This window comes from Marmota marmota, unplaced genomic scaffold, assembly GCF_001458135.2.
Source record: "Marmota marmota marmota unplaced genomic scaffold, marMar, whole genome shotgun sequence".
In the NCBI taxonomy this organism is placed as follows: domain Eukaryota; kingdom Metazoa; phylum Chordata; class Mammalia; order Rodentia; family Sciuridae; genus Marmota; species Marmota marmota.
In genome coordinates, this window is record NW_026000229.1 from 22,856,991 (window position 1) to 22,879,698 (window position 22,708).

The 22,708-nt window shown below is 41.9% G+C and overlaps 1 protein-coding gene across 3 annotated transcripts in view; it reads right to left on the reverse strand.

Moving 5' to 3' along the window:
• The window catches only part of LOC107138068 (myocardial zonula adherens protein), a 94,423-nt gene that overhangs the window by 65,288 nt on the left and 6,427 nt on the right, over positions 1-22,708 (reverse strand). For all 3 annotated transcript variants that reach the window (XM_015480612.2, XM_048793339.1, XM_048793340.1), the window contains exons 2-3: positions 16,884-16,970; positions 1,926-2,081 (exon numbers count right to left, since the gene is read on the reverse strand). In XM_015480612.2, coding sequence (XP_015336098.1) covers positions 1,926-2,081; positions 16,884-16,970 — 243 coding nt within the window. The remainder of the gene's footprint in view (positions 1-1,925; positions 2,082-16,883; positions 16,971-22,708) is intronic.

Genomic DNA, 22,708 nt, shown 5'->3' on the forward strand with positions numbered 1-22,708 from the left:
GGATCAGCCTGAACCTGCTGTCTTTGTCTTGGGCAATTTGAGACTTGCAACCTTGCTTAAAAGGCTTTCCTCTAAAGCAATAGTATGTTATTTGGAGCATATAAATGAGAAAGACCTAAGTGTTTCCTTCAGGAAAATACAGGAGGCTTAGAATGCCCAAGATGTTAAGAACACATAAGAGGGCAGAGGCTATAGCTCAGTTGCAGAACGCTTGCCTAGCATGTGTGAGGCAATGGGTTCAATCCTTAGCACCACATAAAAACAAACAAAATAAAGGCATTCTGTCCATCTACCACTACAAAAAGGAGGAGGAGGAGGAGGAGAACAACAACAGATAGGAATGAAATAATCCACATGGCTAAAAATTGTCTTCGGTGGATAGAATAACTGGGAATTTGAGGCAGGTGGTTGACACACACACACAGTGTATGTGTGTGTGTGTGTGTGTGTTGCTTTTCTAGATTTTCCTCACATTTTCTGCTAAGCACTTATTATTTTTTAAATTCAATAATACATGTATTTGGGTGAGGGTTGTAGCTCAGTAGTAGAGCACTTGTCTAGCATGTATGAGGTACTGTGTTTGATTCTCAGCACTGCATAAACATAAATAAATAAATAAAATGCATGGTGTTCATCTACAACTAAAAGAAAAATTTTTTTAAACAGTGGCTTTGCATGTCATCTGCAAACCCACTAAATGAAATAAGGACAGCCTCACAACCTTCACATGAGAAAACAGAATACTAAAGAGGCAGAGGTGATGTGCTGGGCCACCTGGAAGCAGGGTCTCTGAACTCACAGGCATGGGAGCCTCCCCTGCACTCTGCTGCCCTTGCTGCTCACAAGTACTTTCCATGCCACACACAGGTCAAGGCTTGGGGCCCATCAGTGTTAGAGCAGCTCATTTCCTCTTTCATCTGATAAGTGTGGTTTGGGCAATAGGAGCACAGAGTCAATCTGGGGGGATACTGGGTGGGGCTAAAAGAAACAGAGATAGACATTAAAATGTGTGAGAATGCTCCAAAATGTTAACAACTATGGGGGTTAAATTGGCAATATTATGAGTGATTTTGTTTTCTTCTTCATATATTTTCAAATTTCCCAAATTTTCTCAAAAGAATTTGTAACTTAAAAATGATAAGAAATAAAGCATTCAAATAAATGGCATTGATTGTCTTGGTTTGGGCAATGGTCTACCGTGCTTTATTTGCCAGCATTCATTTCACTCAAATAACTGGTCTGAACCCACCACATCCTCTTAGTCCATTTGCCAGGATTGCTTTGGGATCAGGCATGTGACCAGCCCTAGTGAATGAGACAAAAGGGGAAATCTAATGGCTGGAGGTGGAGGGGTGGGGGGGATACAAAAGGTATCCCAAGTGAGTGGACTCTTTCCTTCCTCCAGATACTGTCATATTTTCAGAAGATGTCCCAAGCCTAAGGCTGAGGAGGAAAAAAACAATGGGGAACACAGAAAAGGAGAACCAGCACCTGGCCATGCCCAGCCTGGAGTCCAGCTACTTCCAGACTCATTGCCATGTGAGATCAATTTTCTTTCCGAGTTGATGTTTCTCTTACTTGTATTCTAAAGCATCCAAAGTCATGGAGTTGTCCAAACTTATACATTAGGCATGTCCAACGTAAAAAAACAAAAGCTCTTAAGAGTCTTCATACCATATATGGAAAAAGGAAGCCATGGATGGGTTTCCTAGGATCCTCATTTAGTAGTATCTATCCCATGCAGAATGACATCTGTGCTTTTAACATTACCACGAAGATATGTAGAAACATTTCCATTTAAAATAACACTATGAATTTTTACAAAATGCCTTATTATATTCACATCAATGTTTCCAACTCTGCCCTCTTACATGTTATAAAAGGAAAATAGACCAGAAAAACAAAAAAAACCTTCAGTGGCTCACATCTTTGATGTAGTTCATCTCTTCTTTCAGCTGATTGGTGGACCACCCATACACCACCATTTCTTTCTGCTGATTTGGATCGGATCTTCGCACCACACCATAAACAACACCCTGAGGAAGTTTCCTGGTAGGTTCTCCATTGCTTAGTTCAGGAGGCTAAAAGAAAGCAGGAAAACAGAAAAAAAAAAAATAACAACTCATGAAAATGGCTAAATAATGGGCCCACTGTATGGTAATGCAGATTGTGCACAAAGCTGCCTGGCAACAGGGGTGGGTGGGGCTCCCAGTTTGGGCTGGGCCTCCCTCTACCCTAGAGGAAGAACATCTTTGGCTAACTTCTATAGAGGCCCTTGTCCACTGACCTCAAGAGTGCATCTGCACAGCCCCGCCTTCCCAGAGGGGGGCGCCCTTTTTCAATTCTCACAAGGTGCCAGAAGAACTTGGGTTATGACACAAACAAGTGTTTGAAACCTCACGCTTATGACACTAGTTCCTTTTATGACTTAGGTGCATCACTAAATACATGGCCTAAAATGCAGGAGGTTGAGGTTAGCAGTCATCAGTCAGCCAAATTGTCTTTCGAGGGTAGTGCTTACCCTTGGAGCCAACTTCTGAGAAAAAAAGGTGGGGTTAGTGATCATTCATGAAATATTTCTGAAAAGGCAAGCACAGGCCATGTGACTCCAGTCGAAAAGAATCTTCCTACTCCTGCTGATGGATCCTTAATTCCTTCAGTTAAAGCTTTGATCACTGTTGAAATGCAAATCCCTTTAAGAAAGGATAACATGTCCAAGTCTTAATACACCTTTATGGAAGAAGACTCAGGAAGCAAGAAAAAGGAGAATTAAGGTTGGCTGAGTACCGACCATCTGCTAGACTAACGTTCATAAGCACTCTGTCACAGCAATTTTCCTCTTATTCCTATCTGAGAAAACTGGTATTGAGAGAGATCAAATAACTTACGTTCTTTAAAAGTGAATTCAAGCCTATCTTGTCTGACATTAAGTACATCCCCTTGTACTGTAGGGTATGCTAGATGTAGAGGGACAGAGTGGGGACCTCTACAACATGGAAGGGACAGAGGCAAGAAAGAAACCCAGACCAAGGACTGGGACTACATTGATAAGACAGCCCCCTCACCAAGCATGGTGGTGCACACCTGTAATCCCAATGACTCAGGAGGCTGAGGCAGGAGGATCACAAGTTTAAAGGCAGCCTCAGCAACTTAGTGAGGCCCTAAGTAACTTAGCTAGACTCTGTCTCAAAGGAAAAAAAAGGGGGGGGGAGGGATGTGGCTCAGTGGTTAAGCACCCCTGGATTCAATCCCCAGAACAAAAAAAAAAAAACAGCTTCCTCCTCATTTTTCCTGGGCTGATCCTCTTACCACCATGACACCAGCAGAGGCAGGAAACCTATCAGGGCAACCCCACTCTCCCACTAGCTCCTCAACCACCTTTGCATAGATTCTTTCCATATCTTTACAATGTATTTTTTGACATACAAAACCAAAATTTGCATTTAATATCATTTATTGTGTCAGAACAATGAGGATTTTAATGATCCCATTCAAAGTTTGTAAAATTTTTAAAAAGCCTAGAAAGATACATGACAAATTATTAATACTATTGACCTCTGATGAGGGGACAGTGGGGCTGGACAGGGACACTGGAGAGCAGGATTACTTTTGTTTTTTTCTTTACATACTTCCATATTATTTGTATAATTTCTCTCTCTCTCTCTCTCTCTCTCTCTCTCTCTCTCTCTCTCTCTCTTAACAATAAGTTTTATAAAAAGAGAGAAAACACATTCACTACTTCCCAACCTTCTGCACATTCTTGGGAGAAGATCCGAGAGTCTGGTACACTCTGTCCTTGCTCCTTGTAAATGCACACGTGTCCCTGGCAACTAGATCCTGCAGGCACTGCTGCTGCCCCAAAATTTGTTCATAAATTCAGGTGAACAGCTGTTTAATGGTTCTCTGTGGGATGGCGAGTCAGCAGTAAGATCCCCAATGTACTAGGCACGTAATTAGGAAGAGGAAAAGCTCTACTGAAAATCCCCACATACCAGGAAATAAAAACATGTTCTTTCAGTCATGGGCTCCACCCAGTTCTTGAAAAACAAGCTCATGAGAACCTGAGGCTTTGGTGAGATGCAGTCGCACATAGCAGAGGTGCTCAGAGGTGGACCAGCATGCAGGAAAACTCAGGTAGCTGGATTCTGTCTTCCAGGAGGGGACATGGGTGCCACCACCAAGACAGGAAACACAATACCAATAACAACAGTTCCATGGAACTCTGCCTGAGAGGGCCTGGATCTAAAGTTGTGTGTGCAGAATGATACTGAAGATGCATTTAGTGAAAAATAGTAAATGGCACATTCCTATTGTTTGTTTTAGGAATATGTGCACTTATGTGTAAAACATCTAGAAAGATGCAGTGCAAACCTTCAATGACAATTTCCTCTTAATTCAGAACACCACTTTTCCTTTATACTCTTTTGTACTCTAAATTTTGGCAGGTGGGGAAAGGGGGGCAAAAAAATCAAAGTGTTATTTTTGAATTGATGATTTTTATTTCAATTTTCAATATTTTCTGAATACGTAGGAAGCTTTAAAAGATAGAAGAGGTTATGGGAAATCGTCCTCAGTATATAAATATGGTACAGCTGAAGGGAACACCTTTGTTCCTCTTAGTTGGAGGGGTGGATAGTTGACATTTGCCCCAATCACAAAATGTATACCCAAAAAAGTGCCCAAAAAGCAGAGATTGCTATCCATCAGTTTTACAAAACATCAGTATGCTTGTGGTCAAAAACTGGAGAACACAGGAAAAAATTAAAAGAGCTAATGTTTGGCAACATTATACCTGAATGTTTCTCCTCTTATAGCCTTTAAAATATCTCTCTGTAAGATAAATAATAACTGATGCATGATAAAAGTATTGTGATAATATTTAGAAACAGTCTATCTTGAGAGAAACATGTTGAAATATTTATGACATATTTATTTCTTTACACAGGGCAGAGGGAGTGGATGGGGGTATAGACAAGGAGAACTGGCCATGGTTGAGGGCAACTGGAGCTGGATGAAGGGTTAGTGATTCATCACACAGTTCAGTCCCCTTTTGTATAAATTTCTCCATAATTGAAAGATTTCTTAAGCCCTCCTGATAGTGTTTTTGAATATTAAAAAGTCAAATTTAAAAAAGGATATACTAGGGCTGGGATGTAGCTCGGCGGCAAAGCACTTGCCTCATGCTTGCAAAGTTCTAGGTTGAATCCCTTAGTTTCAAAAAAGAAAAGACAAAAAAAAGAAATAAAGAAAGAAAAGAACCCCCACACACACACACACAAAAAAAAAAAAAAATTAAACTAGACCTATTACCAGCCTCCTGGGGTAAAACAGTAGCAGGCAAAAATCTCCTTGAAGACAAAAGCCCTAATACGACCTGGAAGGAAAAGAAAGTTGTTCCAAGAAGGGAAAAGGAAACAACCCACTGAAGAGGCCCTCCATTGGCCCTGAGTGAAATGCATTAGAATTAACAGCAAGTGTGGTCAGAATGCAGAGCTGCCCCATTAGGGTATGTCTAATGAGTACTTAGAGCTTAAGTTTAACCTCCAGGTTCATACTGTGTTAGCAGCTGTTAGCAGCAAGTACTTTAGAAACTTAAAAAGAAGAAACTAAAGGAAAGTATTCAGTCTAAATTGCTACAATATGGGATTCACTGGCCATTGGAAGAGTCTGGCCAGTGAGGCCAGTGAAAGGTCACCATATTTTCCAGCTCCTGAATCTTACAATACAACAAGTTTCACAAAGGCAGGGACTTAGTGCCATCTTCACAGCTGTGTCTCTATACTAAGCATAGATAGATATTCAATATGCATATGTTGAAGGAAGGCAGACAGATCAAATTTTTGAAATTGGGACTCGGGTATTTGGCATCAGAGAGACAGACAGTCAATCTGTACAAAAAAAAAAAAAGTCCTTTTGTCAATAAGGGATCTTGAGGAATAAATAACACAGAAATATAGCTTAACTCATTGGAACCGATGGCAGTAGACTGCCACAGCCAGCCACAGCCCCAGAGGCCAGAACCAGCAGCTGGTCACATTTCCAGTCTGCCAATATAACTTAGGATCATGGCATGAATGACTTGAAAAGTAGAAGTCAAGTTACTTCCAACACTTCTTGCAGTGGACCTCTTTTCTCTGACCAGAGGATAGTGGGTGCCCTGGGGCTGCCGAGTGCTGAGGCAGAGGGCAACCTATCCATCTTGTAAGCAGAGCTGGTACTTTCAGGAATCTGCACTGGCCTGTCTGACCTGTGTGTCCATCTTAGCAAATTTTTCATCCCAGGCCATTACTCATATTTGTCATTGTCTTGCCTTCTTATAACAAAAATGAACATAACAGCTGAGCCCAAAGGCCCTTCCACAGCCTGGACAAGAATAGGGAAGAGAAGGCTGCCAGCTCTGCATCTTCAGAGAAATGGAAGCCTTTGACTTATGAGAAAAGTTATTACTTTTTTTTATTTTCTGACAGTCTCACAGATTAAATAGAGACCACTCTCTAATCAACAGTCCCAGAGTAAAAGGAAAGAATATCTGGGGGGAAAAAATCAGGAACTGTTTTTCTGGAACCTAAGGGTATATAGGACATGCCTTAGGTAACCCTGACTGATAAAATGTAAATATATCTCCTAAGCAGCTTTAGCCTGATAAGACAGAGTATGCAAGTTGATGTTCCCAGGGCTACATGGCAGAGTTACAGACCTGCCTTAGGATCACAAATTCACTTTTTGTACCAGCTGGGTGGCTCTGTGCAACATTAGTTACTTCTCTGAACTTCAGAAAAATTGAAAAAGAGTTGTGTAGTTGAGACAGTTTACAAACAATATTCCCAGCTCCTTTTCAATGTTCATGGGAGTGTGGGTGGAAGGCTGAATGGGGGTGGGGGCCACTGGGGGCAGCCAATATAGCCCTGATCTGATTTGAAATCAAGCCCCTGCACTAGTGGGATGCTTTATGGCTTTACAAACATATTATTTGAAGAAAGAGTTCCACAGCTAAAATAATTTGGAAAAACAATGAGTCTAAGCTAATATTTCCATTTGCTCTCAGAGGAAACTGAGGCCCCTAGAGATGGCATGACCTGCCAGAGCTCTGCAGTGGTGGTGAGGAAGCCAGGACTAGAAGCCCAGGCCTTGTCCCATCCTCCAGGGCTGTTATCGCTGAGAGGCACCAGAGTCCCTGCACACTGTCACAGAGGGCAGCCCCAGCCCCATCTGCAGCCCTGAATCATGGCAGCACACTCCCTCACCTGGCAACAGTCTGGATGTTGTATAAACAGTCACGCCAAGGATAAGAACCAGAGAGCTTATTCATCCAGGGCTTTTAAAGGAAAGGGACTATAAAACCTGATAGCCAGGGTTTCTTCCTGTGAAACATGTTACTGGCTACAAAATTCCCCACTCTATGTCCATATGCACACATCTGCTCTCCCTCATTCGGTTTTCAAAGGTCTGGAAAGGGCTTCTTTAAAAACATCAGGTCACTGAAGGACACTTAAGTGCTGGATGTTAATAACTATTTAAAATATTGTCTGCTTCAAGCTATTCTATCAATTTGCAAAAGCCTTCATGACAAGTACACAATCAGTTCAAATAAGATTCCCTGAAATTCAGCTATGCATTAGATCCTGATTCAACACATCTGTGTTGGCATAGGCTCTGTCTCTTATTTATTTGTGTGTGTCTGTGTGTGTCTGTGTGTGTGTGTGTGTGTGTGTGTGTGTGTGGTCAGGGGAGTGGGGATACCTGTACACACATGGAAACACCGTGCCAATGGATCCGGATAGTATTGTGAAAACAGACATTCTCAAAGTTCTTAGAAAACTATAGATTTTATAGCTTCAAATTATCTACTATCCATTTTAATTCTAATGTTCAACAATTTTGTAAATAATTCCATATTTATCACTTTTTCAACATGAAATTTGTACTTGCAAACTAATTAGCATCCCTTCTCCCACATTATCAATGATTCTTTTTTTTTTTCGAAGAAAATGCCCGTTTATTGAGGAACAGCTCTGCATATTTATAGAACCGAGGGTGGTTAGACAGATATGACAGTTTAAAGGTTGAAGGGTTTGACAGTTGGCATGGGGTGCTTTCTAATTGGTGGGTAAGGATTATGTGAGCCAGCAGGGCTAGTCTGATTGGTGGGTAAGGATCATGTGAGCCAGCAGGGCTAGTCTGATTGATGGGTAAGGATCATGTGAGCCAGCAAGGCTAGTCTGATTGGTGGGTAAGGATCATGTGAGCCAGCAGGGCTCACTACTGGACAGCTTTTCTTAGGGGATGGGGAAGTTCTTTGGAGCCGGGGCAACTCCCAACATTTCCCCCTCTTTGTTATTAAATGAGAGTGGGCATTGACTCATTCTGGCTGTTTCCTGCTGAGATGGGGTAGTGTGGGAGAATCAGAGAGGAGGGAAGTAAGGAGCCCCCCCAGGAGGGCAGAAAGGACTGGTATAACTTCAGGAACCAGATCAAGGAAGGTTCCTTGCCACCACAGATCCATGATGATGTCAGTCCATTCGGCATAGGTCTTGACTGGAGGTATCATCAGTAGCCAGGAGTTTTAATTCCCCATTCGGGAGGTTCTTCACAATCAGTCGCGACATGGCACCAGGTTCCTCTGTTCTGATTCTAGCACCTCCGGACAGCGACTGCCCACGACAACTTTCACGCTGCTGCCATGGGAGCTGCCATCTTGAGCAAGCCGGAACAAAGTGACCAGTGATTCTTAATATACAATTAAGAGCCCACAGATAATTCATCTGAGCTGTTCATACAATTTAAGGTAATTGTATCATACAAAGAAATTTGTTAGAGGTTGAACAGAGTCCTCAAAAAAGAAAAGTTGACGTTCTAGGCCCCAATGCCCTCAAAATTTGACTTTATTTGGAAACAGGGTCCGGCTGGGGATATAGCTCAGTTGGTAGAGTGCTTGCCTCATATGCTCAAGACTCTGGGTTCAATTCCCAGCGCAAAAAAAAAAAAAACAGGAGACAGAGTCAAGTGAGTCCTTATAGTGGGTCCTAACCCATTTTTACTGCTATCATTACTAAAAGGGCAAATTTTACACACAGGGACAGATGTGTACACAGGGAGAACTCCATGTGCCACATGAAGAGTACAGTGATGCAGCCACAAGCCAAGGACTGCAGGAGGCACCAGAAGCTACAGGAGGCAAAGAAAGACTCTTTCCTTGAGCCTCCAGAGTACAGACCTGCCAACACCTTGATCCCAGATTTCTAGTGTCCAGAATCACGAGGGAATAAACTTCTACTGTTCAAGTCCTACAGTTTGAAATGCTTTGTTTTGGCAGCCCTAGGATATTACCACAAAATTCATTCAACACAATCAACAGTCATTCATTGGGCTCCTACTTGGAGCAAGAAAGGGAGCTAGGTTCTGGGGAGAAAGAATAAAAGATACTGCTCATTGCTCTGCATGTGTCTATACACAAGTGAATGTCATATACAAATATTTCAGAAATACAAATCTGTAGACATGTGGAGTTCTTAGCAGCAGATGGCTATGTGCCATTCGAGGGGGGCAGCCTGAAGGCTGGAGTTTGATGGAGGGATAGTCACTGAAGCAAGGGAAGGTCTCTGTGGGGAAGTTGATTCTTGAAAGACAAGGGAGTCTTGGGTAAAGTGAGAGCTGGCTGGGAAGAGACTGCAGACATGGGCAGGGATCATCAGAGGTTCAGAGGAAGATGGAAATGCTAGTTGCTTGGGAAGTTCTTTAACAGCAGAGAAAAATGACCAGATGTCTTCTAATGTGTCCACCTATACCCTGTTGAATATTCTGCCTAGAACCTTCTGGGAATCTGTTCGTATAAAATGAAATATATTTAATACTGAAATAATAGCAATATACCAATAAAACACTGGCATTTTGTAAAAAGAAAAAGAAAGAAAGAGAGAAAGAAAGAAAGAAATCATCAAAACAAGCATGGCCACACTCTAGGACAGGGCCCAGGCTGCAGAACTGGTATGTGGGATAGGCATCTTTCCAAGAGAAGCCAGCTCCAAACTATGCTGGGAGGTTAGGTGCATGCAGAAAGAGGAGGCATATGGATGGAGGGATGCTCAGATTCACAGAATAGGATGGAATGACATAAAAAAGAAGGTAGAAGGCCTGAGCCACATGGCCCCCAAGGAAGGAGGAGAGGCAGGGAAGCAGCATGGGGGTGAGGGGGTGGGAGGATGACTCCAGGGGGGTAACAAGGAGGACAGCAAAGGCCAAGGCCACTGGGTCTGGCCTTCAAGGGAAGAGATCTGATATGTCATCACTGCCTCTCCAATCCACCTTACAAGCCAGACACTGTGGTGGCTACTTTGCTTGTATTAACTCATTGACTGTGTAGCCAGGTGTTGTCACTCCTGCTCTGAAGATAAGGAAGCTCTGTGTGTGGGTGTGCACCTGTGACCAGCAGAAAGCAGGCTCCAGCAGTTGAAGTCTCTGAAGAGAAGGACTGAAAGGAGCAGGCAGCCAGGCATCTGCCTTAGGGATAGGAATCCTCCCAGTATATATCATGATCCCACAAATCCATAAAAAGGCACTGACTCTGTTGTAATTGCCTCCAGCAGGCTCCGAACACACCTTCACACAGCCGGGCAAAATGCACCATCTGCAACACACCTGCATTTTGAGTAATTCCTCTTCCGATGACTGGAGAACAGGGACAGAAGAATACCCAGCAGGCAGTGGCATCTGTGCCTGGCCAACCACCCCACGGCATCCCAGTTACTCTAAATACACTAAGTGTTTTCCAGGATGGTGTTGAAGAGTAAAGCTCAGCCCACCCTCAGCCAGCTGTAGCTCTAACAAGGCACTGGAAATCCTTTGTGAAGCTTTAGGTTATTAGGAGTCAATCAGGCTACTGACCTCTTCCCACTTCCATATCCAAGCTAGCACCAATCTCCTGGCCTTTGACAACCACAGTTCCCCTTTCAAAGGAACCAAGTTATCTGATCAGGGAGGGTCATCCAGGGTTTTGGGTACTTTGCAATTTTGTGGGTTCCAGGGAGGGGCAGTCATATTAGAACCACATCAGAAGAAGTGGCCCCTCCAGAGTACCCTTGTGGGTGCGTGGACTCTGGCTCTCAATGATTCAAGCTCAGGAACCTGTCCAGCACATGATGATGAAACCACTCAGAACAGCCCCAACAGAACCTTCAGGTGCTGCCACCACCCAAGGACTTCAGTCCTAGAGAAACCTCCAGCCCCACCCTCCTCCTCTCTATCCCAGTTCTTCTACAATGAGTCACCAGTGTGTGACAGGTACTCAGACTGCACACCCGGTCTCCCTAGTACAAGAGGCATCCTGATGCCTATACTGCCCCAGTGATTTCTGACCTGAGCTCCTCTGCATCTTGGAACTCCTAAGCACCCACAGTAGGATCTGGGAACGGAAGAGGAAGGGAGACTAGGAGGACTCTGACCCCCAACAAAGCCACTTTTGCCTGGTTTATATATGAGGGTTCAATATATAACATATTTATTTAAAAAAAAAAAGTCTACTGCTTTAACAAATTTAAAAAGCATTACTCAAGACAAATAAGCAAATGGGTACACAACCCGATTATCAATACCACTTGACATGGCTAAACACATGCCTCTTTCCTTGGGATCACCTGATTTGTCTTCAGTAGTGACAGCCCCTCCAGGACATCTACCACCCCAGTTTCAGCACTCAGAAACCCTTTATGAACATCTCCCCAGGCATGCAGCTTGGGTCCAAAGACAACAGACCAAATTTTCAACTCTTCTACCACACATACAGGCGTAGCCACCAAGGCCCTGTCCTGTCACTCGGCCCACTTGGGCCTCTAATTTAAACCCATATAAATATGGTTATGTCATACTAGACAAATGTGCCATAAATATTCACTGGAGGAAAAAAATAGCCTATTCAACAAATGATGCTGGGAAAACTGGAAATCCATATGTAGCAAAATGAAATTAAACCTCTATCTCTCACCCTGAACAAAATCAACTCAAAGTGGATCAAAGACCTAGGCACTAGGACAGAGACCCTAAGCCTAATAGAAAAAAAAAAAAAAGTAGGCCCAAATCTTCACCATGTCGGCTTAGGATCTGACTTCCTTAACAAGACTCCTAAAGTGCAAGAAGTAAAATCAAGAATCAATAAATTGGATGGATTCCAATTAAAAAGCTTCTTTTCAGCAAAGGAAACAACCAATAATGTGAGAACAGAGTCTCCAGATTGGGAGAAAATCTTTATCACTTGCACCTCCAATAAAGCATTAGTCTCTAGGATATATAAAGAACTTAAAAAACTTAACACCCCCCCCCAAAAAATACAAATAATCCAATCAATAAATGGCCTAAGGAACTAAACAGATACTTCACAGAAGAAGTAATACAATCAATCAACAAATACATGAAAAAGTGTTCAACATCTCTACAAATTAGAGAAATGCAAATCAAAACTACATTAAGATTTCATCTCACTCCTGTCATAATGGCAATCATCAAAAATACAGACAACAATAAATGTTGGCAAGGATGTGCTGAAAAAGGTACTCATACATTGCTGGTGGGATTACAAATTGGTGTAACCACTATAGAAAGCAGTATGGAGATTCCTCAAAAACTGGGAATGGAACCACCATTTGACCCAGCTATCCACTCCTTGGTTTATACCCAAAGGATTTAAAAGTAGCATACTACAGTAATGCAGCCATATTAATGCTGATAGAAGCTCAATTCATAATAGTAAACTATGGAACCATGCTAGGTGTCCTTCAATAGATGAATGGATAAAGAAAATGTGGTATATATATTCAATGGAATATTACTCAGCTTTAAAGAAGAATAAAATTATGGCATTTGCCAGTAAATAGATGGAGTTGGAGAATATCATGCTAAGCAAAATAAGCCAGTCCCCGGGCTGGGATTGTGGCTCAGTGGTAGAGTGCTCGCCTAGCACAAGCGGGACCCGGGTTCGATCCTCAGCACCACATAAAAATAAAGGCATTGTGTTGTGTTCATCTACACCTAAAAAATAAATATTTTAAAAAATTAAGCCAGTCCCAAAAAACCAAAAGCCAAATGTTTTCTTTAATATGTGGATGCTAATTCACAATAAGGCAGGGGCCACTAGAGAAGAATAGCATTACCTTAGATTAGACAGAAGGAAATGAAGGGAGGGAAGGGGAGGGGAGGGAATGGGAGAGAAGGGGATATGGGGATAGGAAGGATAGAACAAAACAGACATTATTACTTTATTTGTATATGTAGCTGCATGACCAATATGATTCTATATCATGTACACTCAGAAAAATGAGAAATTATATCCTATCTATGTATGATATATCAAAGTGCATAAATTTATTCTACTGTCATGTCTAACTAATTAAAACAAAATTTTTAAAAGTATTCTAAGCAGTCATTGTGCCTGAAACCATCAGCTATAAAAGGGACATACAGGGAGAAAAGCAGTGTGGAGGCAGAAGGGAATGTCCCCCCAGCAACAGAGGGTCCCATCCAATCCTGGTCATCTCAAGGCACCAGTAGCCAAGTTGACCCTTCCCACTCTCTTTGTGGTTATAAGTTTTTTGACCCAAAACTTTTTTTTGTTCTTCTCAGTTATACATGACAGAGAGTGTAATTTGGCAAATTATACATACAGAGAGTATAACTTATTCTATTTAGCATCCCACTCTTGTGGTTATACATGATGTGGAGTTACCCTGGCCATGTATACAAATTCAAGGCTAGGAAAGTTATGACCGATTAATTCTATTCTTTCCTATTCCCCTCCCTTCCCAACCCTTTCCTTTGTTTCCCTTTATCTAATCCAGTGGATTTCTATTATTCCCCTCCCCAACATCCCTTGTGACCCAAAACTATTTTTTATGGTAAATGTTCAAAGAACTTTCAGAGAAGCTGAATGAATTCTTCAACGACATAACCATAGTACCATTATCACAAGTAAGAAAATGACCATTTACTCAATGATAGCTAATATATTAGATATTATTTATATTAAAAATGATTTAAGTTATCTCAATATGTCTTTTATAAATTTTTTTATCCAAGATCTAATTAAGGTTCACAAATTACATTTCATGTTAGGTCTTTTAAGTCTCTCTTATCTACTACCAAGTCTCATCTTTTTAAAAATATCATTGAATCTATGGAGAGGCACAAACCACTTGTTTTGTAAACTGTTTCACATTTTGGATTTTGCTTCCTTATTTTAATTCAGTTAGACAAGTTTGGCAAGACTGGTACACAGGTAATAGTGCACTTCCTCAGAAAGCACATAACCTGGCCTGTCTCCTATTAGATCACTCGGTTGAAATGCTGACTGCCCAGTTGCTCCACTGTAAGGTACGCTGACCCTGTAGAATCAGTAAGTCATCTTTCAAGGTAACATTTTTAGACCACATGAATATCCTATTCCACAATTATCTTTCACCAACTAGTTTTTGCATCCACTTATGAACATCCCTGGTTACAAAATGGAGATTTTTTTCTAAATTAATTAGCTAGCATTCTATAAAAAGGCCCCTTTCCCCTCCCCAACACTCTCGCTCTCTGATTATCAAAATGTACCTATATATTTTGATACATTATCAACTATACCTATTCAATGTGTTATAACCCTTATCCAAAATGCTTGGGACCAAAAGTGTTTCAGACTTCAGAGTTTTTGAATTTGGGGATATTTGCAAAGACTTTACCAGCTGAGCATCCCTACTCCAAAATTTTGAAATCTGAAACGCTCCAAAATCCAAAGCATTTTGATTGTCATGTTAGTGTTCCAAAAGTTCTAGGTTTTGGAGCATTTGGGAGTGCAGGTTTTCAGATCAGAGCTACTCCACCTGTACTGTCATTATTCTTTGTGATGCTCCATCTGTTACCATTTGATCAGACAGGGCCCTTTCAATCGAGCTCCTGAATCCTTTTCCAGGACTTCACTCATCTCTGAGTGCTACCCTGCTTTCTAGCTAGTTGCCTCAGGCCCACCTTGCCCTTTCCCTGCTTCTCCCTGGAGAAGCCATTTTTCTAGATCTTTCTAATGGGACCCATTCTTTATGAGCACATCAGCAAGTTTATATTCTCTCACTTTTCTCTACCTTTTCTTTCCTCTCCACTTCCTTTCCCAGTCCTTCGTCATCTGCACTGGCATGGGAAGCAATTTGTCCTTCATAGGAAGTGGGAGGAGAAGGATGTCAGAGGAGGAAAGGGGATATGGGGACCTCCAGTAAACTTAAGGACATTATTAACCAAACTACTCACCAATCAATGAGAAGCTTCATTTTCTGTGGTTTACCACATTATTGGTTAATGCCAAAGCAAGGCTTGTACTTCAAGAAGCTTCTATCTCATGATTCCATTTTGGAAACTTACATCATTTTTGTTTTGTTATATTTATATGAAACATGCACAAGGACTACCTAATCTCTGGCACTTTTATCTCCTCCTTTTGTTTTATTTGTCTTCATTAGCACTCGCTATTTCTTAAACTCTATAAGATATATGTAGAGTTTATAAACTCTATATCTTATATATATTTATTTATTTTCATTCTTGTCCCACTAGTATATAAGTTCTGTGGATGACACATTTTTTTTGTCTATTTTGCTGTTTACTACTATACTCCTAGTGCATAGAATAAATAGTGCCTGGAATTCAATAGGGGCCCCATAATTGCTTGTGAATGAGTAAAATAGCTTGGCCAATGTGTTAGTCAGCCTTTTGGTTGCTGCAACCAAAATACCTGACAAGACCATCGTAAAGGAGGAAAAGTTTACTTTGGGCTCGTGGTTTCAGAGCATTTCAGATTTCAAAATTTTGGCAGAACACCATGGAGGAAGGGTGGCAGCAGAGGAGAGCTGCTCACCTCCTGGCAGCTGGAAAGCAGAGACAGAGGGAGGAGCTGGGGGCAAGATATAATTCCCAAGAGGGTGCTCCCAATGACCCACCTCTTCAAGCCACACCTCACCTAACTACAATTACTACCCAGTATAATAATAAATATAATTATGAATCTATCAAATGAGATAATCCCTGATTACATTACTAAACACTTATACTCTAATCATTTCACCTCCTACATCAACACAGGAACTTTTGGAAATCTCATATGAGAACTATAACAGCCAGGAACACGGGCTAAGGTAAATACAACCTCCCATTTAGTCTTTAAGCCTGCACTTCAATGTCCCTGCCAAGTATTCAATTATTCCCTTCTCTGTGTTCCCAAAGCCCTTTCTATGTTGCTGGATCTGAATACTTGAAATATCACATCATTGTTTATTTATGTCTGTTTCACCTGAGAAACTGTGAGTTCCTCTAAGGCAAAGACAAGGTCACACTTATCTTCACGGTCCCAGCACTTAGCACAGGAGTTGCTGGCACATGAGTGTTTACCATTTGGAGCAGGACTCCTCCTGCATCTAGTCAAGGTGTCCCTTCTGCCACCGGAGCAGGCTGCTGGGCTTTTCCTCCATGCCTGAGCCTGAACTGGGCTCCCAGCTGGCTACTCCCAGCTCCTGAGAAAGTCTCTGGCTGGGCAGCAGCTCACAAAGGACCCTTTGACTGAACCGCACTGGGCTGTTTCAGGAAAAATCACGTTCCCTGCCACAGCACCTCTCACTAAGGCCAGTGTCCCTATAATTCCAAGGCAACACAGGGCCACAGTGTTCGCCAAGAAACAAGAGTAGGGGCAGAACACTGGCAGAGCCACCAGGGAGAGCAGGCTGGCTTCTGGGAGACAGGCGGGCAGGTCAAGGGGGGCTTTATATCAGCAGAGTAGCAGATACACAGCTCTGAGAACTGCCTCGGGATAGGAGGAGAGTGGGTTAAACAGAACAAGTCCAGGACTGTTGAAGATTGGCCTCAAAGATGCTCACCTGCTCTCTTCTCTCAATCTTCTTTTCAGTTTGCTCTGAAACTGGACTTTCGGGTGGCACAGTTAACCGCAGTCTGCAGACATTTGCCTGGAAGAGGTGGAGAGGAGAGGCAAGTTAGGGACCAGCGTTTGAGGCAGAAAGAGCAAGGTGACCTTGGGCTTCTCACAGCCTGTTTCCACTTGGCAATGGGGGCTGCTGTACCAATCACCCAGAAGACTGAGAAGGGAAGGCCAGCCTCTGTCTGGCCCGGCACAGGCACACACCAGCCTGCTGCTCAAAACAAGGAAACCACTGATTGACTTCAGAAATTTCAAACATTTTTAAACAGCTCAGGTTCCATAACAATATGTATAAAATGATCCCAGTTCACAAGTACAGGCCAACATGCAGCTAGAGGAAGAGAAGACGAAATACACACAGTGGTTCTCTCTAAATTAGAAGATTTCAGGTGACCAGGGTCGGAGGGTGCTTTCTAACTGACTATATATTTAATTATTTTACAACAGAGATATATATGCTTGATCACAACTTTTTAAAGTCTATTTACCTATGTTCATATTAGCATTATTCACAAGAGCCAAAAGGATTTTGTTTATCAAATGGATAAACAATATGAGGTACATATGAACAATGGAATATTATTCAGCCTTAGGAAGAAAGGAAATTCTGACACATGCTACAACAGTATGCTAAGTAAATAAGTCAGTTACAAAAGGACAAATGTTGCATGATTCTACGTATGTGAAATACTCAGAGTGTTCAAAGTCACAGAGAAAAAAAGCAGCAAGATACTGGGCATGGCGGTGCACACCGTGGGAGGCTGAGGCAGGAGGATCAGGAGTTCAAAGCAGCTTTAGCAAAAGCAAGGTGCTAAGCAACTGAGTGAGACCCTGTCTCTAAATAAAATACAAAATAGAGTCACAACATGTGGCTCAGTGGTCGAGTGTCCCTGAGTTTAATTCCCAGTACTCACCCTAACCCCTCCAAAAAAAAGAAAGCAGCATGGTAGCTTCCAGGTGCTAAAGTGATGGGGGAATTAGGGAGTTGTGTTTATTGGGTAGAGTTTCAGTTTGGGAAGATGCGAAGGATTCTGTGGGTGGACAGTGGTAATGTTCACACAACACTACCAGTGCACTTAATGTCACTGGACTATATACTTAGAAATGGTTAAGACAGCAAATGTGATGCTTTGAGTATTTTACAATTAAAAAAAAACTAATAAAACCAAACATGAGGCATGTTTGCTGAATTCAGATCTAAAGAAAGAGCATTAGATGGAAAGGCATAGGAGACTAAAACATAAGATTATAAGTTGATAAAACATCTGACTCCTTCATTGGCTATACCACCATGAATATTTGTCCCTAATTACTGAGCATCTTCTCAGTTTATTAAAGGCTGCCAACAGAGTTCACTGAAACATTGGAATAAAGGTTCCTACGTGATTTTTTTAAAGTCTAGGGCTGGGATGTAGCTCAGTGATAGATCACTTGCTTAGTATGCACAAAGCCCTGGGTTCGATCCTCATTACTGAAAAAAAAAAGTCTAAATTACACTATTTCTCTTAAAATAAAATAAAGCATTATACCATTCCTGGAGAGAAATTACAACATATGTGATCTATCAATATTCTATTGATAAGGACAAATCATTGAGCAAAGTCATTTCTCTGCCTACTAGGACGGAAAATATACAACCACAATCTGTAGTGTGAATGAGGCATTAACTATAATAACAGCTAACCACAGACTCCACTTACTGCATGCCAAGCACCTGTAAGCCTCTTCCCTCCACTTATTCATGTGATCCTCACCATGACCCCATGGCAACAGGTCCTCCCACTAGCCCTACTTTGCAGTGAGGAAATCAAGTCCCTGAGGGGCCTCATGGCCTGCAAATGGCAAAGCTGAGATTTGAACCCAGGGAGTCTCCAGAGCCTGTGCTCTTAGCCCTCAGATTCACCGCCTACTACATCCCTGAAACGTCACGTGGGCTCAACTCATGGGAGGGCCACTTGTCCCAATATGGGTTGAACTGTGTCTCCCTAACTTCATACATTAAGTCCTAATCCTAGTATCTAAGAATATGAACCTACTTAGAGATAGGGTCTTTATAATGGTACTCAAGTAAAAAAATGAGATCAAGGGTGACACTAAATCAAAATGATTAGTGTCCTTATCAAAATGGGAAATGTGGAGGTATACACACTTGCAGGGAAAAGGGCTTGTGAACTTAAGATGGTTATCTACAAGCCAAGGACAGAGGCCTGGGACAAATCACTCCTTCATGGCCCTCAGAAGGAATCTATCCTACTGACACCTTGATTTTGGACTTCTAGCCTCCAGGACTGTTAGACAAAAAATGTATATTGTTTAAGTCACTGGGTTTGTAGTGCTTTTCATGGAAACCCTGGAGAGTATCCCCTACCCTTTCTTGGCCCAATCTGGTTAGCTGGGTCACAGATCTGCACTGCTCAACAGGCAGCCTCTGAGCAAAACACCCTGCAGACTGGAAGCCCGGGTTTGGGTGGGATTGCAAGAGACCTTTCAGATCCAACCTGCCCACCTATGAAGGCATCCCACACTCAGAAATGTACCTGAAAGGTGGGGCCCCAGCCTGTGGGAATCATTTTGCATGAGCAAGTGAGAGAATCCGAGCTTGAGACCCAAGTTAGTACTTCCACATATGCCATCACCTCCCTCCAAGATGTCACATCTTTCTACCAGGCATTTTCAAATTTCTGATGCTGAGTCTACATGTTCTGCGGAATTTCTACCTAACCAACCTAGGATTTTCCTTGAACTACAGCAAAGTTGCCCTTTCTAGATAGTTCTCCTTTATTCTATTGATATTCTGAGACCTGTTCTGTATGGACTAAACAACCCCAGTTCTTTAAGATGTGGTTTCGAGACCCCTTTCCCTCCTCACTCTCTTGATCCCCCAATGTCTTCAGGGTGAGATATGGCCTGACAACCAGGGCTATCAATGGCTCTAATGTGGCCAGCCTTGCAACCAGCCTTCAGAGCTCACTACCAGACCTATGGTCAAAAAGAAACAAAGCCATTCCGCCAGCTCCTTCTCTTTCCTGAGAGAACTATGCAAAGGCACTGATGGAAATCTGGGTCCTCCAGAGAAAGGCAACCCTCTCACTCCAGGCCACTTGGACACATTAAAACCAGTCTGGCACATGCACAAACATTAGGTATAACCCACCCTGGGTGGCAATCCATATCCACCATATTCAGCAATCTTCTCTGATAGGCTGGGTCTAATCCATGGCATCCCATGCACACACGTATATACTTGCACATATACATGTACACACAAGTACACACAGACTCCAACATGAACTAGTCTGTGACTATGGACAAGTTAGTTATATCTCTATGTCTCAAAGGTAAAATGAGATATACTAGGACTAGCTAGCATATAGTAGTAAACCTCTATGAATGTTAGATATTTTTATTATTATCTAAATACTATCTTTGTCCTAGAAATCTATATCCTCCAAAATGAAACAGACCTATTTGGCTTCACTACCCTGCTTTCCATGAAAATAACAATTTATTCAGTGGGTTGGGGACATTAGCACTGTAAGTGATGCCTTTTGATTGCCTGATTACCCTAGAGGGGTAATCCCTGATGGCCATAATTTTCAGGAAGGCGCTTATGAATCCAATCACCCAAGAGTGAGATGGCCCCTCCCCCTGGTTGAGCTCATTCTTCATCTGCTACCACAGAACTTTGATATTCCTCAACATACTTCCTACACAGTGTGCAGGTACCTTTTGTGAATCTAGTTCTCACACTGAACCATGTGTATGCTGGGGTATGGAAACCCAAAGGGTAAAACACAATGCATAAAACAAAAGGAACCTGTAAAATAAAACATTTGGCTTCAAAGATACCTGGCAGTTGCAGCAGGTGCTTGAAGCTGCACCCCAGGGCCCTGTCTGGGGAGGTTACTATTGTCGATAGAGGTGCTTTGATGGAAACATTAAAGAGCACAACTATTCTTTAATAAATGCTGACCCACTGACTGTACTGAAACAATTTAAACTCAGCTGGGAACAGGATCACATACACACCTTCTACATTGTCACAGGGAAAAAGAAAGCTGCAGAACAAAATGTTAAGAATAACCTCATTTTTGTTATATAAATATACACTGATGATTTGTATAGACTTAAAGGAAAAAAATATCTTTAAGGAAACAGCCAACTGTTGATGCTGTTTATCTCCCAAAAAATGGGGTTTCTGTATTGTTCAAACAACTGTTTGAATTATAAGTTTTTAAACAGTAGTAGTAGTAGTAGTAGTAATAATAATAATAATAAAGATGGAAAGAGAATGTGCCAAAGATACCAAGACAGATAGACCAATCCTCCCTAAATCCACAGAATAGTTTCAGTGACAGCAAAAATAACAATCTAGAGGTCTAGATGGTACTCTGAATTCCTAACAGAAGCACTAAGGAAAGTGAACCCTGAACCCCTCCCTGCTAGGCTGACCTGGCACAGTCCACCTCCCTCTACTCATTCACCTCTAGCAATCTCCCCACAGGAAAATCCCCTGAACAAGATCAAGGCCCTGTAGCTTATCTCTGAGCATTTTATGATGCTGATCACCATGGTTTCCTGAAACTCAGATACACAACTCCCAGAGCCGACCCAGGCTAAGCAATACGTGAAAGGCAGAGGTTCTCACAGCAGCTGGCTCAACCCTTGGGTTCTGAACAATGCAGAGAATTGCTTCTTACTTATTCTGAATACCACTGCTATTGGACTAACCATCCCTGGAACCAACATCCATTCCAGTGGATCAAAGCAGGAAACTGGACACAGCCTATTTCATTACTCAATCACTGAGTACCCACTAATTGTAAAATACTTTTTAAGAGATATAAGGGTACCATGTTACCATGTTGATAAAGAAACTGCTGTGCCCAAGGAGCTTATAATCTAGAAACACCCTCACACAAGGTAATAAAGAACAGTTGTCCTACCCAATACTGCAAGCTTAATGGCTAAAACATGGTAAAACTGCACTTCCTGGGTTTCTTCTGGGTTCTGACACCTACCAGTGATAAAACCTCTGGAAAGCTACTTAATCTTCAGGGCTTCTGTTACCTTATTGTACAATATAACAAACAATATTGTACTCTTTTAAGATTGTTGTGAAGATTAAATTAACTAATATGGGTAAAGGGCTTAGAATAGTTTCTGGTACATATTAAGAGCTCTCTAAGTGTTCTTGATTATCTTGGGAATAGAGGACAACCCTAATCTTAAGTGGAGGTAGGATTATGGAAACAAAAGTGCCTAGAAATGACACTTGATCTGGGTATAGAAGGACAAAAAGAACTTTCCAGATCAGTGAGGTTTGAAGAATCCATCATCATCATGAGAGACAACTATCAGGCAAGGTGTTCCAGACTGGCTGAAGATATACATAGCTGTTGGCATGTTCAAAAGATGATAACGGGGCCTTCTGAGCTAGATAGGAAAGAAAAATGAACAAATACATAGGGGCCAAACTCTGACAATCAGGCCCCAGTTAGAAGACAATAGAGTCAATGAAATCTTTGGAGGAAGAAACTAACATTCAAATCTGGGTTCATTTCAATAATTAAACCAATAGTCACTGAGTACCTCCTACATTCCCTGCACTATGAAATGGAAGGAATGGAAAATGTAGAGGGAGATATCAAGCAAACTTTGTACCATAATGGTTTTTTGAGCCCCTATAGTACTTAGCATAGTATCAATACATAATGGGTGTTTGTTCAATGAATGTTTTGTTTGTTGGGGGGGGGGGGGGTTTTT